Below are 25,000 nucleotides of genomic sequence, written 5' to 3'. Positions count from 1 at the left end.
CTGGCTACAGTTCTTTGCGGAGTTTCCTGTGTTGTGGCAACAATGTATGGAGATGTGTAGGTGGGAACACTGACCTGAGACTGATTAGACTCTAGACTTGCAGCATTTATCACATGAGGTGAGCTTGTAACTATCTGGTAGCGCGTGGTTGGTGTAACTTCATATATCTGGTGAATCTCTCCTCCATAGGCCCTTTTATAAGCAGTCAGCTGATGATCCTGTTGGTGTATAACATGCTGCTGCTGCTGCTGCTGCTGCTGCTGCTGCTGCTGCTGTTGATGATGTTGCTGCTGCTGTTGTTGTTGCTGCTGCTGTTGCTGCTGCTGTTGCTGTTGTTGTTGCTGTTGCTGCTGCTGTTGTTGCTGTTGTTGTTGCTGCTGCTGCTGTTGTTGCTGTTGCTGCTGCTGTTGTTGCTGTTGCTGCTGCTGTTGTTGTTGCTGCTGCTGTTGCTGCTGTTGTTGTTGCTGCTGTTGTTGTTGTTGTTGATGCTGATGTTGCTGTTGTTGATGCTGATGAGCAGGAGTTGGTTGAGGCGTGGTAGCCTGTGGAGGAGAAGTCATAACAATTTGCACTGTAGAAATGCCATCCTTCTGGTGAGTCTGCCGATGGAGATCATAATAGGCTTTGTCAGAATAAGAGGCATTGCACTGATCACATTTGTAGACCTTGGTAGCTGTACTGTTCATGAAAAGTTTCAGATCAAGAGGGATATCCATCTTGAATCATGTCCCTTACTAACCTTTCTGCATACGTGTCAGTGATTGCGTTCACTTTCCTTAGGTTGAATATATTTTATCATGAAGCTTTTACAAAGGATTAAACTCTTACATCTTAAAAGATTGGAGAGCTTCTTTTTAGACTATTTTTACAAAAGAACTATGCCATATATTTACAGGCATCAAACGACTTATTCCATGCTGTAGTATTGAAGATGATCTGGAAGAAGAAGAGTAAAAGATTAACCTAAGGAAAATCCCCCAAAATATAAAAAAAATATCATAAATTTTCACAAATATCTTGTATTTTTTCCTAACTATACAAACCTGAGTCATTTATATGGGTTTACTGTATTCTGTTACTGTTATTCTACGACCAGAATCGAGTTAATCATGGGATTCTGGTAACATTGCATGGTTGCCAGCATCCTACCCACTCTGGGTAGGAGCAGCTGGGTTAGCGTGACTCCCGTCACTTACTCATGGCCACGGCAGGGAATTTAGATTACATTTGTAGTTTGTTCCTATGCGATATATAAACCATCATCATTTAAATGGGAAGTCTTCCTTAGCAGAGAGGAATTCTCAGTGGAAGATAGAGCGTTTGCTCGACCCTTGACACAAAAGGATACAGTAATAACAACAATGACAATCTCTGCCACAAAAGGATGAGTGACTGAGTTACAGCCCCAACAAGTTTGTAAAAATGATCCATCCTTTTTTTAATTTCAGTACATGTACTGTACATTCACTTTATAAATAAGTCATAAATACAGTAGTACTTACCTGCATAAGAGGTCTTCTATGCTGGTGCTCCCAAGGAAGGGATGATCAGAAGAGAGGAAAGAAATAATTCATTTAACTATCATACATACTTGTTTTGAGAATAACTGATGATTGGGACAATAAAGTTAGCCATCCTGCAAAGGCATAAGTTGTGCAGCCACTACTGAGACCAAAGAGAAAGTATCCAGTGATCTGTGGGTGCATTAATGTGCGGTGAAAGTGGTTTGTCTCTTCCAAACACCAGCACGCAAGTCATGAGCTTTGGGAGGGGGTCAAGGCGGCACTCTTCCCAAAGATTTATATGCTTTACGTATGACTTTATGTAACCAGGATATAGTGTTTTTAGTTATTTCCTTCTTGCTTTGACCTGTGCTTACAAACAAGTTAGGGATAAACTGTTCTTTCAAGGTAACAACAAACTTCTTTTACAGGACAAAGTAATGGACTGTCCAGATCATCAGTTACCTCCTTGATTGCCAAGATAGAGGAGTCAAATCTATCATCATTAAATGATGGATTTTGAGTCTTAGCAATACTGTAAACTCTGGAACGAGATAGTGACATATCCTTCCACCCTCTGGAGTGTGAATCAAGATAAAATAGGTCATGTAACTTTCTCTCTCTTTGAAGAGGCTAAAGCAAGAAGGAAGACCGTCTTGAGAGAAAGGTCTCGATCTGAAGCTTTGTGGAGAGGTTCATAAGCTCCAAACTTAAAGGATAAAACTTTACTCCCACTCCAATGAGGGAGTTTGAGTTCTCAAAGTGGGCAAGCCACAAGACTGCTGCTTATAACTCTTTATCAATGCTGAGAGTTCCCACAAGGAAGAGAGATCAATTCCTGGCCTAAGGCTGAGTAATAGCCTTTTACCATAGTGACTGAGAAGTTTCTCCTTCAGTAGGAAAACTAAAAAGTCTGCAATCAGTGGAATACTGGCTTTGAATGGAATAGTATCCCTTCTACAACACCAATTGCAGAAAAGTGATCATTTTGCTTGATAGACTGCTGCAGAGGACATTCAGATGTAAGCTGAAAGTTGTTTCGTAGTCAATCTTGAAAAGCCTGTCTTTCAGAGGAGGTGCTGGGTAGCCTCCAGCAGTGAAGAGGTTGATGTAGAAGGTTTGACCACTCTGGAAGTTCCCTTGGAACTTCTATGAAAAGATCTAGAAGATCTGGTTATCACTACAGGTGAGGCCACCTTGGCACTTCTAGCGCTACTCTTAGGTTTTTTGAAGACCTGATTATGTTCAGCACCTGATGGATCAGGCAAAAGGGGGGAAAGGCTTAAATGGCCATTCTGTCTCATGGATGTTGGAATGCATCCTCTACTGCAGCTGGGTCTGGAAATGGGGAACAATACACAAAGTTTGTTGTTCAGATAAGTGAAAAACATGTCTATAATCATGAAACCCCACAAAGTCAGGAAACTTCTTGCCACTTGAGGATTCAAAGACCATTCTGAACCAACTATCATCCCTAACTGGCTCAGATTGTCTGCTATTACATTCCTCTTTCCTAGAATGAGCTGCGCTGAAAGGTGAACTGCATTTATTTGGGCCTAAAGTTGTACTACCACTGTTAACTGGTATAGCAAATGGGATACAGAGCACCCCTGTTTGTTGATGTAAGTCACTACGGTCATGTCGTTGCTCATCAAAACCACCGAGTAAACTTCGATTGTCTCTGAAAAGTTGAGTAACACTGGGTATGCTGCATTCACCTCTAAGTAATTTATGTGGAAGGGTTTGTCTTCCTGTGACCATGTGCTTGAAATTTGTTCCTTCCTTAGATGGGCTCCCCAACCTTGACAAGAAGCATCTGAAAAAAGAAGAAACTCTGTGGTTGGAACCTGTAGGCGAGGCCCAGCAAACATAGTCTTCTCCTATAAGCCACCATGAGAGGACTGTCTTCAGATCTAGGGGAATCTTCAAAAGAGCTGACGGGGGATCAGATATCTGCGGCCACTGTAAAGAGCGAAGGTGTATCCTTCCAATGGGTAATAGTTTCTCTAGGGAGGGAAGATGGCCCAGAAACTTCTGCCATGAGTGAGCTGGAAGAAAAGTCACTCCCAGAAAGGAAGCTGCAACCTGTCGGAATCTCTGGATCCTGTCAGAAGATAGATGCACTCTGGCTTGGGCCGAGTCTATAACCATGCCCAAGTACTGTATTTGGCATTGTGATTTTGACTCTTGCTATAAAAAGCCAGTGGCCCAGGTACCTAAGGGTCTTATTCCCATGCCATGTGCCCATGAGGAAACCAGGGTGAACAGGTGAGAGAACCATTGTGGTGTTGTGGCCAGGCCAAAGCATAGCACCTTGAATTGAAATACTGTCTGAAAGGAATTGTAAGTACTCCCTTGACCTTGGATAGACAGGGATTTGTAATTAAGCATCCTTCTGGTCTATGGTCAGCAGGATGTCACTCTTTCTGATGGCTTAAATTATTGTACTTTGTGTATCCTCGTTCGGAGTACAAACTAGTTCAAATGGGAAAGGTCTATGACAGATCTCCAGCCTCCTGTCAGTTTCTCCCCCAGAAAGATGATGTTGCTGAAGAAATCTGCAGACCTGTCTAAAACTTCCCCTACAGTGTTCTTCCTGAGCATCTAAAAGCCTGTTCCTTCAGTAAACTGTTTCTGCGATTCCTTCACATAAAATTATTGGATTGACAGAGTCCGAGTGAATGAAGGGCGGCAGCTTGTGAATGGGATGCGATAGCCCGAGAGAAGTACTTCAAAAGCATCTACTGGCCAGGGATCACCCACAATGAACTCTCCACCTTATCCAAAAACTTTGCAGGCATCGCCCCACCGCTGATAAGTACAGACATCTATGCCCCTTTGGTAGGAGGAATGTCTTCTGCGATGAAAGGGACCTGCTGTATCATATCTTCCTAACAAGATATTATTCTCAGGTGACTGGTACTTGTTTGAGAGATGGTCTACAGCAGGCACGGGCAGTCTGTGGCCAGCAACATATTTTGTGGCCCCCAAGACTTTCTAGGTTACTGATACAGTATAATTTGAATCATATATATTTATACCAGTAATCACCCTTATTATCATTAGGAAATAATGAAAGTGATGTAATTTTTATGTAAACTTTCAAAATAAGACAAATAAAACAAGGGAGAATTGCAAAAACAATTACTGTAGTACATATTTGGCAAGTAAAATCTATTATCATGCAGCCCTCACAAACCTGGATATACGGTAGTAAATTGTGGCCTCCAGTTGATGAACAGTTGCCCATGCCGGGTCTAAGGGCTTGGCGAGTTTTAAAGTCTCATCCCTTCCTAAGATAGAGGAATGGCTAGTCTTTTCACACAACTGCTGTTACTTCCACAGGCGAAAAAAAGTATGGGATGGTCAATAATATTGGAGTTTCTTAAGTATAAAGCATAACTCTGAGTCATTTGTTTAGAACATTTGGCAAGTACTACATCTAGCTCTCAAGGATACAGGTACCCCACATGGAATCTGTCTCGTGCTCTCATGAAAAACTCCAGGGCTTTCGCCCCTAGATGTACCAATTCCTCATACAGTATTACTTTTTAATATGAGCATCTTTAAGGTTTTCTGGAATTGCAAAAAAGGATACAGCTCCCAACCAGTGGTCAAGCCAGGTGCATGCTTAGAAAGGTGACATGGCTGCAACTTCCACATTCTGCAGATTGGGTGCTGAAAATAAGGGTGAAAGATGGGGAAATATCTCACCCAATGTTCCTGGAGTCAAGTTTGCGACATCCAGATCAATCAGCAAGGGATTTGGGTTTGCGCCGGAGTTCACATAAAATTTTCTTTGCCTTGATAAAGAAAGTGAAGGCAGCTTTGAGGATCACTCAACCTCAGTGCATTCTCTGAATCAGACACTTGTTTATATAACAGTTCTAAAGAGCTCTGACATTCAGGAATAATTCTGTCAACAGAAGTGCCTGCTTGAAGGCTGAGAACTTGGCGGTTCACTGAGCCCATGTATATGCTTAATCAGGCTCATAGTTTTAAAAAAGTGGAAGGCCTCTCCAGGACCTAATGTTGGAAACTAAGGGGGGGAACGGAAAAGGTATCTACCGCTGTCTATAATTTGTTCTGAAGAGTGCTCAATCGTGATAATAGTTCAATTGGGTTTTATAGTACTCTGATTCATCACAAAAGTACAGTACCTAATTCTCATTTCGGTAAAGGACATGAACTCTTTGCTTTGTTTGAAAAATCTTTCCTCTCTAGTATCCGTCCCGAAGAATGAGATGCAGCAATAGACTCGGAATGAAGAGAATTCCAATCTAAATCAAAGCAAAACTCATGGACATAATACGAGGCAGAAGGAAGAGGGGTTTTCTTCTCCTCTGAGCTAGAAGCCTGTGGGTAATGAAAAGAATGATCTGATGTATCCCACCAAGAATGTCTGTAGCTCTTCGCCGAATAATATGGCAAGGAGTCTGACCTCTTCATCTTCTGTGGAGGACTATCTATAAAATCCATTGTCGGTTTGACATGAAGAAATGGCTGGTATGACTCTGCTGCTTGTTTTCTCTCAAAACTCTGTGCTTATCTGTTCTTGGGTTTAAAATCACCCGTAGCTACTTTTAATGATGGAGGGCCAAGCATAGAAGTAGTTAACTTTGTATCTCCATTTCTAGGTGGACCTGAAGAGAAATAGGTTAGTCTCGTAAAGGACGGAAAACTCATTCCTGTAACATCAAAATGAATCGTCATTGCTCATGGGATGGCAGCCTTGTGTCTTGCTTGCAAGTGAAAAGGGATGTCGGCACGTTCAGCTGATGCGTCTGCTAGATGATGCATGACAAAGGCAGCGCATTCAGTAAGTGCGGTTATTTGTTTGCGCGTTCCCCGACTGATGAGCATAAAAAGTATGCTTACTTGTACGTGAAAGCAAACGAGAGACTCATTTATGAGGCTGTACGTGCAGAATTATCGTTGAACTTGCACTAAGAAGATACAACCAGGTTTCTAATTCCTGGTAAGGTCTTCTTGAAAAATCCAAAAAAGAAGAAGTGGTCTTCCTTGGAGAGAAGCTAGTCGCTTCCTTTTGAGGGGAAGACTTACCTTTAGGACCTCTAGGAGTTAAAGGGAAATCAGAATCGTAGTGAGCGCAGATGGGAGAATAATAAGTTCCTTCTTACAAAGCCACTTATGTACCTGGTGAAATAGACTGATCTGTCACCTTTTGGTGTGGTTTTCTCTTAAGTGTACATGTTGGTAGGTGGTACTTTTAAAATTCTCACCAGGGAGTGTTCCTACATTGCAGAGGAAAGAACCCCCTGATCTGTAAAATCTGAAACGAAAATATGATCTACTGTGTTGGTCACACTCGTGGGGAGGGAGATGGAGACCTGTTAAGATTCATATAAGCTGGTTATACCAAAGCAATTTGTAATGTCTCTTGCTCTGGTTTTAGAAAAGATGAAGACAAAGTATCTACATCACTGTGCATGATCTTGGGTTCACTAATCACAATAGGTGATAACACATTAACAAAATCATGCACAAAATGGCTGTCTCATTGGGGTATTGGATTTTCAGGAAACTCCAATAAAGATGGATCTGAAAGAGAAAGGTCGGGAGTCAAGAAGGAAGACTTCTACTTCTTGCTTTCAGCAGAGGAAGAAGGAGAAGGGGAGCGATTTTTCTTAGCCTCCTTTCTCCAACAACTATTATACTTCTCCCATCGAGTGTGTGCCCAATCCCTTCGAAATTGACAAGTGGAGGTAAAGGAGCATTGCTTATCACGACACCCTGGACACATCACATGGGGGATCTACTTTAACCCAACTCATGAAGGTGCCAAGGACTACCTCCAAGACTGGGGCAGGTTCTCATATTCACCTAAGATATACTCATAATCCCAAATACAGTGGGAAAATGCACAAAGACAAACATAGCATAGAGACAGCAGTTGAACAGCATTTATAACTGGAACAACAACCAGGAGTAAAGTGATGTGAATCACGCTGACCCAGCTGGGTGGGTTGCTGGCAACCATACGATGTTACTAGAATCGCACAATTTCCTTAATACTGGTTGTACCCAAACAGAAACGGAGTTAATGACGATGATTTGTATCTGCAGAGGAACAAACAGCTAATGCGTTTCAACATTTTGTAATCATATTATCTAGGGTATTTCAGCTTTGCTAAAGGATGTGAATTTTATGCATAATGCTGGAGGAAAAGTTCTTACCCCCTTTATTAATCTTTTTTTTTTTTAAATTTCAATCACCACTTGATCATAGGCTTGCAATGGATTGGAGTTATATAATTTAGGCCATAAGGCCTGGAAATATGGCCAGGGAGGCTATTCATCACCATGATGCAATCAAGAGAAACCCAGTAGCTGTGGCATGAAGTAAAAGTTACATGAAGCTGGACAGCAAGATGTTAGAAAGCAAATATATATGGTAATGAAGTAAATTACTGAAAAGTGGGTGTAGTTAGCATACAAAAGTGAATTGTAAAGACCTTTAACAACGCTTATAGTACACAGATGGATATAGGCTGGGAATACAGTAGTTCTGGACCTTTACAAATTCCCCTGTTTGCTTGTACTGTAACATGACAAATTTATGAAGTAATTTGTATTTTTCCTAACTATATAAACCTGAGCTCTTTACTATGGATACAGTTAGTGCAAGCTGGTAAATGGTTAAAAACTTTTAACGAGGTGTCCACAACTATTCCGGTTGTACTGGTAACAAGGAAAAGTAACCCTCCCTCACTCATACATTCTTCCCTTTGATTGCAGTCGGGACTGTCTTCGGAGGTAAGTGATGACAGGTAAAGTATGACTAAAGACCTCAGGTTGGTATAACTAGGAAATATACCTGTATTGTACAAATTACTTCCAAATTTGTCATTTGTAACGACACGAATGCAAACTCGTTGCTCTTTACTAGGGAGAGACACCTCTTGCGTGAGAGGAAGTCCCTTCAACCTGCTGAAACTTTTTGACAGATTGCTGCATCCAAGCATGATAATGTAAGAGATGAGCATCCTGATACCTCGTAAACCAATGGCCTGACGAAACCAGTGAGTCAACAACCCATGCAATGTAACTGTGATTGTTATGGCCTATGTGTAATTCACAAGTTTGTGATTATTATAATTATTATTATTATTATTATTATCATTACTATTAGCTAAGCTACAACCCTAGTAGGAAAAGCAAGATGCTATAAGCCCAAGGGTTCCAACAGGGGAAAATATCCCCGTGAGGAAAGGAAATAAATAAACAATCTGAGAAATAATGAACAATTAAATCAAAATATTTTAAAAACAGTAACAACACTAAAAACAGATATTTCATATATAAACTATAAAAATACTTATGTCAGCCTGTTCAACTTTAAAGCATTTGCTGCAAGTTTGAACTTTTGAAGTTCAATTGATTCGACTACCCGATCAGGAAGATCATTCCACAACATGGTAACAGCTGGAATAAAACTCCTACAATACTGTGTAGTATTGAGCCTCATGATGGAGAAGGCCTGACTATTAAAATTAACTCATGCCTAGTATTACAAACAGGATGGAACTATCCAGGATGATCAGAATTATGAAAAATCTTATGCAACATGCATAACGAACTAATTGAGTGATGGTACCAAAGGGACCAGACGCCCCAACTCCCCCTCATAAAGATATTAGGGATGTAACAGGGAATATAAAAACATATGTTCTCGCTACCAGTGATATGGGGAATACCTGCAGTCAAAGAGATGCGACAGCTACCAGGGTCTTCGGACGCAGTGCCCTAAGAGAGGGGAAGATTGAAGAAAAGAAAAATACCAGTCAATTTCTTTTCATTCATCCCAGACTAATATTGTAACCTCTGTACTCGAACAACTGCGAATAGTCCTAAGAGGAGCTAAGGTAGTCACTTGCTGTGCATCTACCACAGGGCCTATCGAAATATTGTAGCGTCCTCTATGTGAGTCTTGCAGGTAGAGGGTAGTGAAGTTAGACTGACCCTTCCATAACCACATTAGAAGAACCTGTATCACAGAAAAGTTCTTTTTGAATTTGCCTGTGCTGACAAGCAAGTGGTTGATTCGTGGGCGAGATCCTTGAGTTTGTCTATGTACTGCCTCAGCACTCTAGTAGGGCATAAAAGCAGATGACCAGGTTTGTCGGTTCCGAATTTGAGTCTAGCAACGAACTCGGGAAAGAAGCTGACTAAGACTTGTCCCCATACCTGAGAATGGGCGATGTTGTAAGGGAGACCATGCAACTCACTAACCCCTTAGTGGAGGTTAAAGTGAGAAGCACCATTTTCCAAGTTAGATCACAGCTAAAAGCTCGAACAACTCCTAAATGTTCCTTTTCCGAAAACAGAAAACATTCCAGGAAAATGGTCTTATTTCCGACCAAGGGCAAACATGTTCAAAATCCGATGAGCGTGAACAGTTCTACAGATGAGGAAATAGCTATCTCTCAGTCTAAAGACTTAGTTTGAGGCTGAACAAAAGTCCTTACCACCGAGAATAAGCAGTGTTTTTCCTTTTGTTGAAAAAAGGTAAGAATTCTGTGATTTAGGGGTAGAGAGAAATTGCCAAGTAGGTTTGTGAAAACAAGCACAGGTGGAAAAGGTTCCAAACATATTTGTAACATGTTAGGTGTAAACGTTCCAGACCTGCTTGTCTCAGGGTGTCGAGTCAATGTTTGCTCGCCCGAAACTAGAGTGGCAAGAGCTATAAAGATAGCAATCAAGGTTTGTTCAAGAAGAAAACTCAACAGCACTATTGCAGTTTCTTTGTCCTCAATGAAGGAGTGGTTAACCCCATTTCTTCCAATGAAAGAGAAAAGAACGATAGCAGTATTCACTGAACATCTGACCGGTCTGTAAAGACAATGTGCTTAAACTAAAGAAAATGGTCCCGTTTTCTTTTGTTCCATTGCCATCATCTCCTCCTAAGCCTATTGACGTAAAGGGCCTCAGTTAGATTTCGCCAATCGCTGAGTGAATGGGTTAGTGGGTTTTCCTTCTCCGAGAGAAGCGGAAAATTGCATAAAAATCATTCGTGATGGGTACAGTATTTGCATCCATCGCCATCAGCTAACAGAAACTTCCCTGATGCAGATAACTTTAATGTGCAAACAAAAGTTCGTCCAAAAGAAATCTCGATGCATAAAGCTTTCAAGAAAACAAAGCGAGTGAAGAAACAGATACAAAGGAACACGATTCCAAGCAGAATAGATCTCATGCCATGCATAATGCTAGGCAAACATGTTACCATTAAACTAGTGCGTTCTATTGATTCTAAACTCTGGGAGGACTAATGTCTTACACCAGTACATATGAATTCTTGTTGCTTTCTCCAAGATAGAGTCGAATGCATAATCATAATCGTGTATTCATGAAAGTTATAAATCTAAAGTTACTTGTTTGTATATCCTTCATACAACTGAATTCTGAATCACTAAGTCAAGCAGTCCAAAACATTTTGAAACCTTTACAGGCTAACCTGGGATTTTTGTTGTAACCTTATTAGAGAGAAAGAAATTACTTTAGAAGGAAAAAGTAAAATACTCCAAAATATTTAGTTTTTGCCTTGCGGCACAGACTCAGGCTCTCAAAGGCATTTGTTTGCATACAAACTTTCTTGAAATGTGAACACTGGATAGATGCAAGCATACATTTAGCTATTCCAGGAACACAGACTTCTTTTAAGAAAACAACCTTGAGCGGTTTTACCGTGAACAAGCGGTAAAACCGCTTATTCTAGATTCTTAACTGTTTATGAACATTAGGGACCTAGTCAGACAGTCATTGGCTCAAAGAGCAACTGTGTGATACAGGATCATGCGAGTCTGGATCGAGCTGCGATTCGATTCTGATTTGTGTTGCGAGACTGGATCACACATGATGAGAGATTATTTGTTTCAAGACAAACTCTCCGGGGAAAAAATACCTTTACCTTTGGCACTGCGAGTCCGGGTAGCGAGACCAAGAGTTTGCTTGTTCCAAGCATTACTCTTAGAAGGGCTTTTACCTTTGGCCCTGATATCCAGGCTAGATGTGAGCCTGAATCGCGAAGAGACCCCAAAACGCAACACAAGTCCAGGTCACAGGGTGTTGAGAGATCACTTGTGTCAAGTAACTCCAGGGTGAAAACCTAGCTTTCACCTTTGGCACCAAGATCCAGGCTCACTAAAGCTTGAATCGTATCACAAGGCATTGAGAGATCGCTTCCTTCAAGCAAACTCTCTGGTGAAAGGCTAGCTTTCATCTTTGGCACCAAGTTCCAGGCTCACTAATCCTTGAATCATATGACAAGGCATTGAGAGATCACTTGCTTCACGAGAACTCTCTGGTGAAAGGCTAGCTTTCAGATTCTCTCAAGTCAAAGGTTAGCTTTCATCTTTGGCACCAAGATCCAGGCTCACTAAAGCTTGAATCGGATTGCGAGGTATTATCAGATAAGCTTGAATCGAATTATGAGATCGCTTACATTAAGCAACCTCTCAGGTGGAAGGCTAGCTTTCACCTTTGGCACCTCAATCCAGAGGTGAGGTGAGAGCGCGCCAGTACAGGCGAGATTCTCAAGTGAAAGAAAAACTTTCATCCTTGCACTGCAATTCAGGGTTACTAAGAGCTTGGATCTCCTGCGAGCCTAGGTTACGAGGTATTGAGAAATTACTTGTTTCAAGTAAACCTCTCAGGTGAAAAGTTGCTTTAACCTTTGGTGCCACGATCAAGGCTAGATAGAGCTTGAATCGTGTCGCAAGGAATGAGAGATCACTTCCTTTAAGCAAAACACTTGGTTGAAAGGAAGCTTTCCCCTTGGGGGGACTGCGATCCAGGTTTGCTAGAGCTTGAAAGGGGTTGAGAGATTGGTTGCATTAAGCAAATTCTCTTAAGTGAAACGAAAAATTTTCACTTTTGCCTCCACGATCCAGGCTCACTAGAGCTTGAATCTCATTGCAAGGTGAGAGGTAATTTGCATTTAGCAAACTCTAAGGTGAAAGACTGAGATAGCCGCTGAAGAGAGATAGTGCTCTCGCATCGAAACGTGAGAATACTTCTGAGCTACCTCGATAGATAACTACGAGACTAAGAAATCCGGTCGCGTTAGCGACTGCTGCAGCCGAAAAACCCAAAGAGTTGGTGGTGTCAAAGAGAGAAAAAGGCAAGCATATCTCTCAAGCAAAAGACTAGCTTCCACTTGAGTGCCCAAGAGAGCCAAGAGGTAGCTTAAAAAGCAAACCTCCCAAATCCCTATAGCGATTTGATCTCTGACCAAGTCAGGCAATCAGTTGCAAAGTAACTTCTTCCAATAAACGAAGCTGAAACATTGAATCAACAGCACTCACTAGGATGCAAGTTGCTCGTTTATGCCTGCCAGCGGATCGCAAACGCAGACGGCACAGACTTCCTCTCTAGAGGATTTCTGATCCTAAGACTTCAGAGAAGTCTAACTCCAAGGTGGTAAAGGTAAGACCCTGGCTATAGTTACCCACTTGCCCACCTTTAACCAACCTAAAGAGGTAACTCAGTCTAAGTATCGAGATAAAAGCTCAAGATAGAAACGACTGGAAAAATCTGACCCGAGGCCCTAGCGTCAATAAGCGTAGGAGGAGACGATGATGATGAAGCCTAATCTAGTCTCCAACACATGGAAACATTCCCCGAGATGCAAGCATCAGCAGGAACAAATCCGAAGAGTAAAGTTTCATTATATCAAAGTGAAGATGGTATGAGTGAGCAGGCGGTTGATACTTCTTCCCGTTACAATGGTAACATTCGGAATGGTTGTTGACACCTCATAAGAAGTTTTATAGCCGTTTAGCAAATTACGCTAACATTTATACCCATAGTAAAGAGGGAAGGGTTTTTACTCATGCTGGAACAAATTCTCCTTTTTCAAATAGGGTTACAATTTAGCATGCAAAAAAAATAATAATACGGTATCCCAAGATTGCACACAAACTGGAGCATTAGGATGCAAAAGAAGAGGTGCTGATGATTATAACACGTAGATCCCCCATCTCAAAGCAAATACTGTTCTATTTCATATAGGTAGTGTTCATGAATCTAAATGAAATACTGTACTATACTGTACTTAGTTTCTGTAACACTTAACAGCTGTAGTTCTTTCATATAAACCTATCAATCAGATAGTGCTGTAATTTTGCAATTTCATATGTCACATTATACAGTGGTCTTTTTTCTTCCCATACATATATCTGCTGCACCAGTAAGGACACTCTCTCCACTTCACTATCTCTAGGCTGCAGTCTGAATGCTAAATAACAAGACCTGAGAACCGAGAGGCCGTGAGGGAAAAATTTGTACCGTATTTGATTGATGGGTTTAGAATTGTAAGAAAAAAATTCAGTTTCAAATGTTTAAATAAACATGATTTTAACTATCAAACTTATTTTTATATTCCACTGATGTTGATATTGATTCATTCAAAGTAAGCTCTATTGACATCTACCCCAAAATAATAAATTTGAAAGTATTTTGTATTTTTCCTAATTATACAAACCCGAGTTCTTTACATAGGAAAACGATAACAGCAAGGTTGAAAAACGGCTATAAAACAAGGTGTCAACAACTGTTAGGGTCATTACCAGTCGGTAGAGGGGAAGCCCTTGCCCCACTCACTACTACACCAATTTGATTGCAGACCTGACTTCCAAGGGTAGGTATGACAGGTAAATTTGTTGATCCTTCTATCTATAGGATTTACTAGGAGAATACCGAAATATTACTACTCTCTTAGGAGGAGCCGACCCTGTAGAACCCTCTGGGGTACGAGAAACTTGTTTCACTACTTCCCTCTTGAGAGAAACTGTACTTGTAGGACCCAGTGGGGTTGCAGGAAGAGCTGATACATGAGAAAAGGCTCTTGAAGGTGAATAATAAGATTTCTCCAAAGCCATAAGAGAAGACACGTTTTTTACATTCATAGAATGACGAGGCAGAAGTTTCGGTGTATGATGGGGAGATGCTTTTATCACCTGTAAAGGGGAAACCTCTTGAACCAGCGAGAAATCTCCTAGGTCCCCCGCTTCTGAAATAAGCCGTTGCTCATAGTTTTACATATTCGTTGGAAGAGATGAAGAACGTGTGAAATACTCAGACTCAGGAGATATCAAAGGTACTTCTACTGAGATATTATCCTCAGTATATATAATGGAAGATGCTATAGGGTTGTGATCACTAGTGGCATACTCTGCCTAACTAAGAAGAGCAGGAGACACCATATCAATAAACTCGTGTACTGCACAAAGAAGTGGTATCATCCTTTGTTATCAGAGTTTTGGGAAACTCCAATATCAAAGAATATCAAAGAATCAGACAGGGCAAGTTCAGGACTTGGAAAAAACAAAGTCTTGGCTTCTATCCTCCTTTCGAGAAAGCAGCTGTTGGCGGTGAATGATCCTGTTTATCTTTCTTCTTACTGCAACTGTTATACTTTTCCCATTGGAAAAATTATCATTCCCAGCAAATATCACAATGAAAGTTCATTTCACATCTCTTTTCTATAAATGTAGTACATAAGGGATGGGGATCAATTTCCACACGACTCATGAAGGTGCCACAAAGGCAACCTTCAAGACCGCTGCACCTTCACATAAACACAGGTTTAACACTCATTCTGAGAACAGAGGAAATGATTCACACAAAGCACTGGAGAAAGGTCAGTAATAGGTGACCAATCATTATCGCGACCAAGAGCGGAGTTGGCACCACATATGATCGCATCATCTCACTGAATCGCTGAGGGGTCCATGGCGCAACCATACAATGTTGCCAGACCCAAAAAGAATTCTTAAATCTGGTCATAATAAAAGGTGCGCCAGAGCTTACCTAATAAATGACAGTGGTTTGTATCTGCGTAGAAACAAAGCCAAATTTGAGAGGCAGTTTGAGAATGTTCGTACTGCCCGCGGCCAAAATCAAAAGCGAGAGCAGAGCGGACTGTCAGGTGAGTAGGTTTTATCCTCCAACCGCCAGTAACTATTACTACCATGATAAAAATCTAAATGGCTATTCTAGCTAGGCTGAAATCATACTCCTATTAAAAAATTATGTTTGGTATTCATATATAGACATAAAAAATCAACACTTATTACAAACAAAATAAGAATAGATACAACAGTCGAGAGAAGAACGCAGTAGCAAGTCGGTACCCACTGCAACCAAATACAAAAGTGGCTATTCTATGACAGGCGGATGGGTTGGTACTGACGACACATCCCTATTTTAAAGGACAAAATGCTTGTATACTCATACAAACAAACAGTTAATGAGTAATAGCGTTTCAGTGACAATCATACGTAAGAAGGCAAGGAGAATATATTGACATAATTAAAAACATCCCAGGAAAAAGCAATGATGCTAAGTCTTGGGAAAATTTCAGGACTAGCCAGGACTGATTTAATAAATTCACAAAGATAAGTAGCATTCATAGTGTTGTGAGCCATGGGGAGGCTGCCAGTTCAGACAAAAAGGCTGCCGAGAAACATGTTGGAGTAAAATATCATCCACATATGGCAGTAGCCAGCTGAGCAGGTGATTTTTATAATTACGCCTTATCATATCAGTAACATTTTCAAAGGGAGGAAGTGTCATACCTCTCTTGATCAGATTTTAGTAAAACAACCATAAAATGAATCACAATTGATGTCAAAAAAGAGAATCATGAGAAAAAACCTAGAAGGGCCGATAGCCATGTTTATAAGGGGAGTCCCCTTCCAAGTGACACTAACACCTCTTATCTACCCGCTTCCACTCAACCCATCCAGGTATAAAGTGAAGTTCCATGTTTATACATTTATTCTATCAATTATACCCTTGGCTTCTTTTTAGTATGCTTTTATATAATGGGCTCTATTTCAATTGAATAGACTGACTAATCCATTAAATCCACCAATCACTAGAAAAGTTGGAAGACCCAGGCCTGCATGACTGAGGACTGTGAAGCGTGAAGTAAGAGATGACGAATGGAGAAGTATTGATTTAAAAGCGCAAGATAGAGACGACAGGCAAAATCTAACCGAGACCCTTTACGTCAATAGGCGTAAGAGATGATGCTGTATTTTAATATTGTATGTGTAAACATTATCCTTTCCTAATGTTTTATGAATGTTCAATCTGCTTTATGAATTTTGGTACAAATCATAATGTAGTGACCTCACAGTATGAGTTTTTGTTTATTATTATTTCTATCATTATTACTAGCCAAGCTACAACCCAGGTTGGAAAACCAGGATGCTACAAGCCCAGGAGTTCCAACAGGGGAAGTAGTAGCCAGTGAGGAAAGGAAATTAGGGCAGAACAAATAAGAAAATAGAATGTAAAAATATTCTATTAAATATGAAACTATGGGATTTCTTATTTCACTGAACATACATAATCTATAGAGTAATCTTTTTACTGGATTAACATAAACATGTCATTTAATAAATTATCTTTTTCTCCTTAGCTTATCATGAGATGTACCAACATTTATGATGCCAACATGAAAGTGAGAAGTAAAATTCCTGTACCTCAAGACAGAATACATGAAAACTGTAATCACAAACCAATTCTAAATAATGGCAATATTGTTTACAAATATACTTTACATAACCTTTAAAGGAATTCTACTGATATTCAACAGCCAACCTGAAGCAGTATTTAAGCCTATATTCAAAGTGTAAAAAAAAAAAAATTCTTGAATTGTTTTACATAAGAACAATGTTTCCTCTTTTTATATCACACATATGTGAATGTCCTCTAACCTTCTGAAATGATTTCATTCTAAATTCAAGGTGCTAGTACAATTTTGTTGGGAAATTAGTTTTTTTACAGCGATGGTCTGGTGTCGTTATTGTCACTACTACTACTTGCTAAGTTACAACCCAAGTAGGAAAAGCAGGATGCTATAAGCCCAGGGGCTTCAAATGGAAAAATAACCCAGTGAGGAAAGGTTAACAAAGAAATATAAAAGTATTTTAAGAACAGTAACATTAAAATAAATATTTCCTATATAAACTATAAAAACTTGAAAAAAAAAGGATGAAGAGAAATTAGATAGAATAGTGTGCCCAAGTGTACCCTCAAGCATGAGAACTAACCTAAGACAGTGGAAGACCATGGTACCGAGGCTATGGCATTACCCAAGATTATAGAACACTAGGTTGAATTTGGAGTGTCCTTCTCGAAAAGCTGCTTACCAAAGCTAGAGTCTCTTTTATCTATCTTTACCAAGAGGAAATGGATTTTCAGGCCTATATATTCGGGGTCCTAAGGCAGGCCCAATTACAATATGCATACAATTGCTCTTAACTATAATTCATAATATGATATAATATGAGATGTTTGGTAGGATAAGGTTAAGCATGAGACAAACATCACCCCAAAATACCATTATATTACAAGGAAAAGATTCACAATGGGAAAGTATTAACAGATCACAGTGTATAGGCTATCCTATCAATTAACAGTATTTGCTTTGATTCCATATTCATTCACATACATGGAATACATCATTTCTTAATGTTACTACAGATTTGAATATTTATCAAGAGTCCAAGAGCTTGAAATGAATTAACCTAAGGTTGCCCAGGATTAATTTCAATCCTACCTTGTGTCCTGTCAGCAATATGTCAGCAATAGGACTATCTTAAAAGGTTTGTTGGATACGGATAATTAACTTAATACTCTTAATGCATGGAATAGGAATATATAGACTTAAAACCATGTCAGGACTTGGTTAATGGGGAAAAGAAATACTACCGGAGTCAAGGGGCTGCGTAGTGACGTATTGACTTAGGAATGTATGTCACCCAAAATGCTAACTACTACGAATTAGACACAATATTATGTAAGCTCAACCTTAATATACCATTCAAACAAAATCAAATTTATATAGAAATGAGACGTTCTCCAACATTGGTAACAAAGGGACACAGATTACTCGTCCGGGCCAATGGGCATTATACGTCCATTTTCGGAAACGTGAAATTAACAATGGCAACTCTAACGAGGCCGATTGTTAATTCACAATCACTACTAACGATCGTAGTTTACAATGAATGGGAATAAGAGGAAATAAAAGGGGAATAAAGACCAGGAGTGGCAACTGAAAATCATGCAAGTACGAAATCATCATCCAACAGACAACAAGACTCCAGGACTCTTGACCTTGAAACTTATGCTGATGTCTATTCTCATATAATATAAACGTGTAATCAAACGTAAACTACAATGACCTTCAAAGCCAAGACCTCATCATATAGTGACATGTCATCAGTTTGTCATAAACGACGTAAATAAACATTAATTGGAACCCAGTCAAACAGCAATAGTTTCTGGCCATTTGAAAATGTGGTTGCCATTCCCACACATATTTCATTATCAAATTAAACTAATTTCTAAGGATTATTTTAACTCACAGACAAAATTGACACTTTACCTGGATTACTAAAGATCGTGGGGTGTAAGCTAAAAGCTAAAAGAAGTCTTCGGTTCGTCACAATTAGAGGTAAAAGACATAAAAGTTCTCGTTCGACGCTATCTTCGCCATTTGCATGTAAACAACACAGAAGCCGATTCCCACCCAAAATTATTTTTATATTTTCGATAGACCTCCCATTTCATCATTTACATATATTGCTGTACAGTTTTTTTACAATTAATTTCACCCATATTTGGGTGTTCATCCATTACCATCCCAATAACGATTAAAAAGCGATACAACTCAAAAGATTTTGGAACTTTGAAGAAGTGGGCGGGGTCAGTTGCACCGCGGAATTTAAAAGTTCCAACTACCGCTAACGTTATTTCATTTATTATATATATTTATTGTGCAATATCACCTACACATTTGATATTTTCCTCATTTCTCCCATATCAAACGAGGAGATTCTATTACTCCTTAATATGCATGAATGTGTATTTGTTATAGTTTATAATATAAATAATTTTCATTTGGCACCATTGCAAAGGATTTTTTTACGTAGATATGGTCATTGGCACCATCATGTTCATTTTCATTATTATTTTTTGCTAAGCTACCGCCCGAGCTACAAAAGCATGATGCTATGAGCCCAATGGCTCAAACAGGGAAAATAGCCCAGTGAGGAAAGGAAATAGGGAAATAAATAATGTTCTTTCAATTGACACAATTTAAACATGGAAAAAAAATGGCCATGAGTATCTCGTGATACGGTGATATCCAAATCGAATGCAGGGCAGCAATTGACTTTGAAAACCATAAGTTATTTTGCTCTTGACTTCATGATCAGACACTATAGTAATTTGATTTCCTGCACAGTATTCTTTAAGTGAATGGCCGTAAATAGTATAATGAATTTAAGTTAGCTTATTCCACAAGTTGGTGCCATTTTTAGAATATACCGGCGGTATGGCTAGTTCGCATATTCATCATCATCTCCTCCTACGCCTATTGACGCAAAGGGCCTCGGTTAGATTTCGCCAGTTGTTTCTATCTTGAGCTTTTACCTCAATACATCATTCATCATCACTTACTTCACGCTTCATGGTCCTCATCCATTTGTAGAAGCTGATGCATAAAAAGGAATCACTTCATAAAGACAAAGTTTTGTCGAAACAGTGCTGTAGTGAGTACAGTATGAAGAAAATAAATAACCAAAGGATTACATCTTAAAACTTGAAGAAGCTGAGGAAATATATATATATATATATATATATATATATATATATATATATATATATATATATATATATATATATATATATATATATATATATGAAGATTCCTGCAGGAAACATTGACGCCACCAAGACTATCGTCTTCAATGAAAATTATATATATATATATATATATATATATATATATATATATATATATATATATATATACAGTGTATATATATATATATATATATATATATATATATATATATATATATATATATATATATATATATATAATATACTTCTGAAGAAGTAACACGAAACTTATCAGGCCTTAATCTTATATTTCCTATTTTCATTTTCTCTGTGGTTCTTTTGCATATATATATATATATATATATATATATATATATATATATATATATATATATATATATATATATATATATGGCTTTAAAAATGGATGACGATATTCAAAAGAAATTTGTAAATATATAATTATTTTCGATAGAGAAATTAATTTCGAAACCTTACATTTTACTTATATTGCATTAAAGATTATTATTATTATTATTATTATTATTATTATTATTATTATTATTATTATTATTATTATTATAATAATAATTATTACTACTACTACTACTACTACTACTACTACTTCTACTACTACTACTAATAATAATAATAATAACAATAATAACAACAATAATAATGATAATAATAATAATAATATTATTATTATCATTATGATGATGATGATGATGATGATGATGGTAACATCGTCTGCTGAATGGAGAGGAGAGAATTGTCAGGGAAATTTGTGGATGGCTTTGGTGATTCCAAAGTGTTCCTTGACAAAGATTCACTTGTACTGTTTCTTTGTCAAGTGGACAGATGCTGAAGAAACAAGTCTGACCTCTTTTAGTACGTTGTTCCCTCAAGAAGTTTCCATTGTTCTGGAATAGTGGATCAGGAATATGTTTAGTGACGTGAGATTTGCAGTTTACTGCTGTGAAAAAAATAAGAAAAAAAAGAAAAGATGGACTCAGCAGAGGGAAGAAGTCCCACTTGTTTTGGAAAGCACTGTTCCTTGACAAAGATTCACCTGTACTGTTTCTTTGTCAAGTGTACAGATGCTGAAGAAACAAGTCTGACTTCTTTTAGTACGCTGTTCCCTCAAGAAGTTTCCATTGTTCTGGAATAGTGGATCAGGAATATGTTTAGTGACGTGATGCGAACATTAAAAAACAAGAAAAAAAAAAAAGCTACCTAGTATAAGTTTCAGTTGAGTTTTGCAGTTTACTGCTGAAAAAAAAAAGTTTTGCTGTTTGCTGCTGTAAGAAAAAAAAAAGAGAGAGAAAAAAAAAAAAGAAAAGATGGACTCAGCAGAGGGAAGAAGTCACACTTGCTTTGGAATGCACTGTTCCATGACAAAGATTCACTTGTACTGTTTCTTTGTCAAGTGTACAGATGCTGAAGAAACAAAGTCTGACTTCTTTTAGTACGCTGTTCCCTCAAGAAGTTTCCATTGTTCTGGAATAGTGGATCAGGAATATGTTTAGTGACGTGATGCGAACATTAAAAAAAAAAAGAAAAAAAAAAGCTACCTAGTATAAGTTTCAGTTGAGTTTTGCAGTTTACTGCTGAAAAAAAAAAGTTTTGCTGTTTGCTGCTGTAAGAAAAAAAGAAAAAAAAAGAAAAGATGGACTCAGCAGAGGGAAGAAGTCACACTTGCTTTGGAATGCACTGTTCCATGACAAAGATTCACTTGTACTGTTTCTTTGTCAAGTGTACAGATGGTGAAGAAACAAAGTCTGACTTCTTTTAGTACGCTGTTCCCTCAAGAAGTTTCCATTGTTCTGGAATAGTGGATCAGGAATATGTTTAGTGACATGACGCGAACATTAAAAAAAAAGAAAAAGAAAAAAAAAAAAGCTACCTAGTATAAGTTTCAGTTGAGTTTTGCAGTTTACTGCTGAAAAAAAAAAAGTTTTGCTGTTTGCTGCTGTAAGAAAAAAAGAAAAAAAAATAGAAAGGATGGACTCAGCAGAGGGAAGAAGTCACACTTGCTTTGGAATGCACTGTTCCTTGACAAAGATTCACCTGTACTGTTTCTTTGTCAAGTGGACAGATGCTGAAGAAAAAAGTCTGACTTCTTTTAGTACGCTGTTCCCTCAAGAAGTTTCCATTGTGCTGGAATAGTGGATCAGGATTATGTTTAGTGACGTGAGTTTTGCAGTTTACTGCTGTCAGAAAAAAAAGAAAAGAAAAGATGGACTCAGCAGAGGGAAGAAGTCCCACTTGTTTTGGAAAGCACTGTTCCTTGACAAAGATTCACCTGTACTGTTTCTTTGTCAAGTGTACAGATGCTGAAGAAACAAGTCTGACTTCTTTTAGTACGCTGTTCCCTCAAGAAGTTTCCATTGTTCTGGAATAGTGGATCAGGAATATGTTTAGTGACGTGATGCGAACATTAAAAAACAAGAAAAAAAAAGCTACCTAGTATAAGTTTCAGTTGAGTTTTGCAGTTTACTGCTGAAAAGAAAAGTTTTGCTGTTTGCTGCTGTAAGAAAAAAAGAAAAAAAAAAAGAAAGGATGGACTCAGCAGAGGGAAGAAGTCACACTTGCTTTGGAATGCACTGTTCCTTGACAAAGATTCACCTGTACTGTTTCTTTGTCAAGTGTACGGATGCTGAAGAAACAAGTCTGACTTCTTTTAGTATGCTGTTCCCTCAAGAAGTTTCCATGGTGCTGGAATAGTGGATCAGGAATATGTTTAGTGACGTGAGTTTTGCAGTTTACTGCTGTCAGAAAAAAAGAAAAAAAAAAGAATAGTTGGACTCAGCAGAGGGAAGAAGTCTCACTTGCTTTGGAATGCACTGTTCCTTGACAAAGATTCACCTGTACTGTTTCTTTGTCAAGTGTACGGATGCTGAAGAAACAAGTCTGACTTCTTTTAGTACGTTGTTCCCTCAAGAAGTTTCCATTGTGCTGGAATAGTGTATCAGGAATATGTTTAGTTACGTGACACGAACATTAAAAAAAAAAAATAAAAAAAAACGTGGGAATAATATTTTCAGTATAAGTTTCAGTTGAGTTTTTAGAAAAAGATTAGTTTTAGTTAGTCAATGCCAAGTGCATTCCGGCCTTCCAGATGCAAATGGAATATTTTAAAAGATGGACTCAGCAGAGGGAAGAAGTCTCACTTGCTTTGGAATGCACTGTTCCTTGATAAAGATTCACTTGTACTGTTTCTTTGTCAAGTGTACAGATGCTGAAGAAACCAGTCTGACTTCTTTTAGTACGCTGTTCCCTCAAGAAGTTTCCATTGTGCTGGAATAGTGGATCAGGCATATGTTTAGTGACGTGAGTTTTGCAGTTTACTGCTGTCAGAAAAAAATAAAAAAAAAGATTTGATGGACTCAGCAGAGGGAAGAAGTCCCACTTGTTTTGGAATGCACTGTTCCTTGACAAAGATTCACTTGTACTGTTTCTTTATCAGGTGGACAGGTGCTGAAGAAACAAGTCTGACTTCTTTTAGTAAACTGTGTTCCCTCAAGAAGGTTCCATTGTAATCCAAAAATAGAACAGGAATATGTTTAGTGATCTGAACATAACAAAATATATAAAAAGTGGATTCCGGCCTTCCAGCCACAAATGGAATATTCTACAAGATGGACTCGGCAGAGGGAAGAAGTCACACTTGTTTTGGAATGCACTGTTCCTTGACAAAGGTTCACCTGTACTGTTTCTTTGACAGGTGGACAGATGCAGAAGAAACAAGTCTGACTTCTTTTAGTACGATGTGTCACTTCAAGAAGATTACATTGTAATGGAGTAGTGGAACAGAAATAGGTTCAGTGATGTGAACATAAAAAGAGACCAAATTCGTGGTTACTTCTTGCAAAATGACCTAAATATCTCGACATTTTGCAAAAGGGCCAAGATTTTGGGCCATTTACAAAATTATCAATATCATCGTTGGTAAGGTTGTCCAATCAGCAAATAGTTTAGGTTCGCTTAGGTAAGGTTGGGTTAGGTTAGGTTAGCTACTTGCTGATTGGACATTTTGTAAAAGGTTACAAAACGATGATACTGATGATTTTGTAAATGAACCAAAATCTTGGCGCTTTTGCAAAATGTCGAGATATTGAAGTCATTTTGCACAGTAACCACGAATTTGGTCTTTTTTATCTTCACGTCACTAAACATAATAGCATAATTATCATACGACATTCATGATGTACCGATGAATGTTGAGTGTCAATATTTGGACACTAAGGCTACTGGAGTAAGGGGAAGAAGGTCGAAACTTATTCCAGTATAAAGAGGCAACCTCTGGCGTGGCGTAAAAACCCGTAAGTTCAATGCTCAGAACACTGAAATAATTGTTTGAGGATTAGGTTTTATGTGCTTAATGGCATGTGAAATATCAATTTTGAGGAGAGGCAATAAAAAAGAAATGAGGGTCGTGGGAACCAAGCCTGTAGAAATGGAAGTGGGCAAAACCCACCTGATGAGCCCTTTGGTCTGGGCGAAACCCTTAAATATATATTTAGATATATATATATATATATATATATATATATATATATATATATATATATATATATATATATATATATATATATATATATGTATATATATATATATATATATATATATATATATATATATATATATATATATGTGTGTGTGTGTGTGTGTATGTATGTATATATTGAATAGACAACGTCTCAGGATTACATAGAGTTTTGCAACTGCACTTTAATATAAAGGATATGGTGGTGAAAATTTGATACAAAAATATTTGAATTTTTTTTCTGGGGGGTGAAACTATGATAAAAATGATTTGAAAATTTTTC

At 38.3% G+C, this 25,000-nt stretch overlaps 1 protein-coding gene across 1 annotated transcript in view; it reads right to left on the bottom strand.

The window, feature by feature from the left end:
• LOC137645053 (uncharacterized) overlaps nucleotides 1-19,156 on the bottom strand; it is a 20,536-nt gene extending 1,380 nt beyond the window's left edge. Inside the window, exons 1-2 of the mRNA XM_068377910.1 lie at nucleotides 18,928-19,156; nucleotides 1-936 (exon numbers count right to left, since the gene is read on the bottom strand). The exon at nucleotides 1-936 is cut by the window's left edge and continues 1,380 nt beyond it. Coding sequence (XP_068234011.1) covers nucleotides 1-716 — 716 coding nt within the window. The 5' untranslated portion in view covers nucleotides 717-936; nucleotides 18,928-19,156. The remainder of the gene's footprint in view (nucleotides 937-18,927) is intronic.
• Between the last annotated feature and the right edge of the window lie 5,844 nt (nucleotides 19,157-25,000).

This window comes from Palaemon carinicauda, chromosome 8, assembly GCF_036898095.1.
Source record: "Palaemon carinicauda isolate YSFRI2023 chromosome 8, ASM3689809v2, whole genome shotgun sequence".
Classification (NCBI taxonomy): domain Eukaryota; kingdom Metazoa; phylum Arthropoda; class Malacostraca; order Decapoda; family Palaemonidae; genus Palaemon; species Palaemon carinicauda.
Note: the sequence above shows the minus strand (reverse complement) of the source record. Positions and strands in the feature narration are given on the sequence as shown.